This window comes from Salmo trutta, chromosome 10, assembly GCF_901001165.1.
Source record: "Salmo trutta chromosome 10, fSalTru1.1, whole genome shotgun sequence".
Classification (NCBI taxonomy): Eukaryota; Metazoa; Chordata; class Actinopteri; order Salmoniformes; family Salmonidae; genus Salmo; species Salmo trutta.
The window spans coordinates 12,035,028-12,041,233 of NC_042966.1; the positions used below are offsets into that span (position 1 = coordinate 12,035,028).

At 41.6% G+C, this 6,206-nt stretch overlaps 1 protein-coding gene across 1 annotated transcript; it reads left to right on the forward strand.

Moving 5' to 3' along the window:
* Positions 1–104: 104 nt before the first annotated feature.
* On the forward strand, positions 105–6,119 carry arg1 (arginase 1). The gene is made up of 8 exons (XM_029764433.1): positions 105–331; positions 492–564; positions 2,634–2,808; positions 2,965–3,124; positions 5,083–5,177; positions 5,281–5,385; positions 5,523–5,659; positions 5,850–6,119. The coding sequence occupies exons 1-8, from the start codon at positions 227–229 to the stop codon at positions 6,011–6,013; spliced, it is 1,014 nt and encodes a 337-aa protein (XP_029620293.1). The 5' UTR covers positions 105–226; the 3' UTR covers positions 6,014–6,119.
* Positions 6,120–6,206: the final 87 nt, after the last annotated feature.

Below are 6,206 nucleotides of genomic sequence, written 5' to 3' on the forward strand. Positions count from 1 at the left end.
GTGAAATAAAGCCGCTTATATGTGATGATGCTGGGTCGGTGCTGAAACTTTTCGCTGTGCGGACCATTAAGCGCGGCAGTAGGCTCCCTGTCGGGTTTACTGTACCACGCTCACGCTGGTGTCGTCACACACTGGCGATGTGCCTTTGATTTCAGTGAACAATTTGATAGTGCTCCAGCGCCGCTCCAACACTGTGCTCCTGTACACTGTGTCCCGACACAGGATAATGGTCATTATGAAAAGCTCGGGAGGATTACAACTCGCCTTCAGAATTTATAAGCGAAGTCATCACTCAGTTGGAATTATTGGAGCGCCTTTTTCAAAAGGACAAGTGAGTAGTCAATATTTTATTGTAGCCTAGCCTACTTATTATAGGCTATTGATAGGTATTCGAATGGGCTCAATAGACAACCGTTATATGCAGTATATGTATGTTTTAATGTATTGCTGTAATAGGCCTACACAGTCCCATAAATATATATCTGCTGCAGCCGCGGGATGGTGTGGAGAAAGGACCAGACCTCATTCGCGCAGCCGGATTGGTGAAGAAGCTTAAAGCGCAAGGTGACGTCCTGATATTGATTTTACACTCATTCTGTGATATAGGCTAGCTAGGTAGCTCCAGTGCAGAAATGAAGACATCTGAACTGAATAAAACGGTGCGAATATAGAATGTACAGTACAGGGAATCTGTTTACATTCAAAGTATTTGTTTTCCCGAGAGAAATAAGGAAATTATCCTGTGCATTCCCAAATTGCAATATTTGCATCAGTATGCTATTGATGTAATCCAATTATTATGTGATCTGAGCTCTTATGAGGAAGTTACCAGACTTCCAACCTTTTCTTTGACTTGCCTGGCAGAGGTGTTGAGATGGACGCATTAACATACTGGGGATCCGTTTGAAACCTGGTGTCAAATGGCAACATCATTTACACAAGCGAAGGGCATGATTTATTTTCCATGACCAAGTTCAATTCCAGGGCAGTTCTGAACAAACTGTGTGAATAAGTGATATTACATAGGCTAGGCTACAGAAATAATCCTATTGGAAAAAATACACCTGAACTTGAATTTGAGTTTGTGACCAGAGTATAACACAGACAGGAATTTCCTTTGGAAATACGACCAGTAAGACTGAACTGTCTTTTGAAGTGTTTAGTCGTGGGAAGTCTTATTGGGAAATCCGTGACTGTCAGAGTGACAGGGGGATCTGTGTGATCCAAGTGGATTAACATGTGAGCAGGATCAATCACTCTGTGTGTGGGTGTGTGTGTGTGTGGGTGTGTCCTCCTCTGCCCATGTGTGTGATCACGTGAGATCAAAGACATCCTAAGCACCCTCTCTGTTTTATTCATATCACACAGGAGAAGGCATCTGATAGGCCTAGCTCTTTTGACCTTGCTTCACTCCCCCTTCCATGTTTGTGTGTATGTGTTTGGGTCACGACAATGGCAGCCTCCTGCATTCAGTATGCATGCCAGTGATAACATTCTCACTCATTAAACCGCCAGCAACAGTTGGGGCACTCTGAGGACAAGTGTCCTGTCAATCCTTAGCCTGACTGTGTGCCCTACGGAGAGAATAGCACACAGCAGCCTGGTCTCATAAACTAGACATAACATAGTTACGTTTGGTATTGTTACATAAGACAGAAGGTTACTTGAGGCAAAAACGAAAGAGGGTGGTTGGTCGGGGTGGATGAACCCAAAGGTTGCATGTTTGAATCTCACCATAGACATTTTTAGCTAATTAGCAACTTTTCAACTATTTACAATTTTTTTGTCTACTTTGCAATGACTTAGCATGTTAGCTAACCCTTCCCCTGAACCTAACCTTAACCCTTTTAGCTAACCCTTCCCCTAACCTTAACTGTTTAACCTATCTCCTCAACTTAACCCTAACCTTAACCCTAATCCCTAGCCCTAACCCCTAGCCTAGCTAACATTAGCCACCACAAATTAGAATTCGTAACATATCTTACGAAATGGATGAAGGACATGAAAAATGAATACATACCATACGAAACAAAATATATAATAGCATATGGTGATACTATTATTTACGTACTGAATAATACAAAATACTCTGAGACCAGGCTGCAGACAGAGACACCTCAATCACTAACATAGTAACAGACATAGTAAAATAAGTATTTCATAAGTAATTTATTTAAACTAGGAGAGAGCTCATTTGCATCCGATTGTGAAATGTTTATTTTGCAATCACTAACATAGTAACAGACATAGTAAAATAAGTATTTCATAAGTCATTTATTTAAACTAGGAGAGAGGTAATTTGCATCAGATTGGGAAATGTTTATTAATGGAGGGAATGTAACATTTAGCATTTTGGTAAAATGGAGGGGATTTAGCATATTGGCAAAAAGTATGAGTTTTAACATCACCAAATGGTAGTAAGATCAGAGGCAAGGACTAGTTTAGAACATGTACAGGGATGGACCATTATAAATGTTGTGGTAATCCATTGACTCGTGGCAACTTTTCTTTTCTGTCTAAGTGATCCATTGACAGCTCATGCCTTGATTTTTTTAAAACATGAGATTACTGTAGGTGCGTTGACTAATGCGTTTTCTTATGTCAATTGTGTTGCCCAATCTCATCCTACACAGGCTGTGCGGTCAAAGACTATGGCAACGTGACGTTTGAGGAGGTGGCCAACGATGAGCCAATAGGCAATGTGAAGAGACCCAGAGCGGTGGGCAGCGCCAACCAACGTCTGTCTGCTGCCGTCCACGCTGTGAAAAATGACGGACACACCTGTGTGATGCTGGGAGGAGACCACAGGTGTGTGTGTGTGTGTGTGTGTGTCTCACATTCACCCGTAGTAGAGCAAGAGCCCAGTGTCAACAGCAGCCAAAATACACCTACAATTATTGAGGGTTAGGGGTTTTTCCCTAACAATGTGATGTGGATTTCACTCCAATTTTGGTCTGTGCCCAGTTTGGCAATAGGCTCGATCCAGGGGCATGCGGCAGCTAAGAAGGACCTCAGTGTAGTATGGGTGGACGCCCATGCAGACATCAACACACCCCTGACCTCCCCTACAGGCAATATCCACGGACAGCCCATGGCCTACCTCATCCATGAGCTACAATCCAAGGTGATTTCTCTATCTCTCCCTCTTTTCCCATAGGCATCCCATAGTTTTTATATTTCAAATACTGTATCATTAAGTTTGACCAGTAAATGTTATACCTTGGTATTCACAATAGCAGTATTTACACAGTTGTGCAATGCCTGTTTTTTTTTTTTGGGGGGGGGGGGATTTATCATGAGATTCTTCCTCTTCCTGTGCACGTCATGAATCATGAATTTCTAGAAAGTGATTATGAAATATTTTTTTTGAAAGAGAATAGTTATATCAATTGTGTTTATGTTTTAGGTGGTGACAGTGTTATATAGTACCAGTCAAAAGTTTGGACACATCTACTCATTCAAGGGTTTTTCTTTATTTTCACTATTTTGTACATTGTAGAATAATAGTGAAGACATCAAAACTATGAAATAACACATATGGAATCATGTAGTAACCAAAAAAGTGTTAAACAAATCTAAATATTGTAAATAAGAATTTGTCCTTAACTGACTTGCCTAGTTAAATAAAATAAAATAAATATTTAATATTTTAAATTCTTCAAAGTAGCCACCCTTTGCTTGATGACAGCTTTGCACACTCTTTGCATTCTCTCAACCAGCTTCACCTGGAATGCTTTTCCAACAGTCTTGAAGGAGTTTTTCTTCACTCTGCGGTCCAACTCATCCTAAACCATCTCAGTTGGGTTGAGGTCAGGTGATTGTGGAGGCCAGGTCACCTGATGCAGCACTCATCACTCTCCTTCTTGGTCAAATAGCCCTTACACAGCCTGGAGGTGTGTTGGGTCATTGTCCTGTTGAAAAACATGCCGTAATTGTAAATAAGAATTTGTTCTTAACTGACTTGCCTAGTTAAATAAAACAATTTAAATGGTAGCCCCACTAAGCGCAAACCAGATGGGATGGCGTATCGCTGCAGAATGCTGTGGTAGCCATGCAGGTTAAGTGTGCCTTGAATTCTAAATAAATCACTGACAGTGTCACCAGCAAAGCATCATCACATCTCCTCCTCCAGGCTTCACAGTGAGAACCAGACATGCAGAGATCCTCCGTTCACCTATTCTGTGTCTCACAAAGACACGGCAGTTGGAACCAAAAATCTCAAATTTGGACTCATCAGACCAAAGGACAGATTTCCACCGGTCTAAATGTCCATTGCTCATGTTTCTTGGCCCAAGCAAGTCTCTTCTTATTATTGGTCCTTTAGTAGTGGTTTCTTTGCAGCAATTCGACCATGAAGGCCTGATTCACGCAGTCTCCTCTGAACAGTTGATGTTGAGATGTGTCTGTTACTTGAACTCTGTGAAGCATTTATTTGGGCTGCAATTTCTGAGACGGGAAATTCTAATGAACTTATCCTCTACAGCAGAGGTAACTCTGGGTCTTCCTTTCCTGTGGCGATCCTCATGAGAGCCAGTTTCAACTGCACTTGAAGAAACTTTCAAAGTTCTTGACATTTTCTGCATTGGCTGACCATATCTTAAAGTAATGATTGACTGTTGTTTCTCTTTGCTTATTTGAGCTGTTCTTGCCATAATATGGACTTGGATCTTCTGTATACCACCACTACCTTGTCACAACATAACTGATTGGCTCAAACGCATTAAGAAGGAAAGAAATTCCACAAGTTAACTTTTAACAAGGCACACCTGTTAATTGAAATGCATTCCAGGTGACTGCCTCATGAAGCTGGTTGAGGGAAAGCCAAGAGTGTGCAAAGCTGTCATCAAGGCAAAGGATGGCTACTTTGAAGAATCTCAAACATAAAATATATTTTGATTTGTTTAACACTGTTTTGGTTACTACATGATTCCATGTGTTATGTCTTCACTATTATTCTACAATGTAGAAATAAAGAAAAACCATGGAACGAGTAGGTGTGTCCAAACTTTTGACTGGTTTTTTGTACATGGGTATGCGCTACAGTTCTGGATGCAGACTTGTTGTCTCTGTTTCTTTGATTAGATTCCAGTTCTGCCAAATTTCTCTTGGATAAAGCCATGCGTATCAGCCAAAGACATAGTCTACATTGGCTTGAGAGACGTGGATCCAGAGGAGCAGTATGTTTTTGCCCGTCATCCTGTATCGTACACAATCTTATCATGACCTTGCACTACATAATTGTTTACAGAAGAATAAAAAAAAAGATATCTCCCATTCCAGCCATATCCTGAAGTTACTGGGTATCAAAGTTTACTCCATGACTGAGGTGGATCGTCTTGGAATCGCCAAAGTGATGGAGGAGACATGTGACTACATCTTTTCAAAGTATGTAGCCTCAACAATTTCACTGGGTCGTTTTCATTTCTTGCTATATATATATATATATAATAACTTGGATACATCAATGGAAATATTGGGCATTGACACATGTTCGACATGAATTCATTTCTCTGATTCAACAGGGTGAAGAAGCCCATCCACCTGAGCTATGACATCGACGCCCTGGACCCATCAATCTCCCCGGCCACAGGAACCCCAGTAGTGGGAGGGCTGACCTACAGGGAGGGAATCTACATCACAGAGCACATCTGTCAGACAGGTGAGAGATCACACACACAGATGCACATCAACAGAGATAACACACAGATGCACATCAGAGATGATAACGCGCACACACAGCAAGAGATGGGAGTACATCGGTATTGATGCTGCTCCAATGTACTGTTTAGTCTGTGTGTGTGTGTGTAGTCAGTCAGGTGTGTGTTAAGCGATGTGTTTTCTTTGTGCAGGGCTGCTGTCTGCAGTGGACATGGTGGAGGTAAACCCTAAGAGGGGCAGGACAGAGGATGAGATCAGCTCCACGGTCAGCGCTGCAGTAGATCTGATACGTGGCTGCTTCGGAAAGCTTCGGGAGGGAAACCACCCTGCAGACTACAAGATGCCACTGCCTTGAGGTGCCAACCACCACCAGGATCTTCTGTTACGATCAAGGGCTCTGGCCATCACCACAATCTTTTGTATTAAATCATGGAGATTAAAATACTTCTTTTTTTTCAGAATTGTTTTCAAGTTTGATTGGTAATAACTGTGGTAATAGGAAGTTCTGCAGTTGTTCCAATCAATTATGCGTCTGGTCTGGACAAATA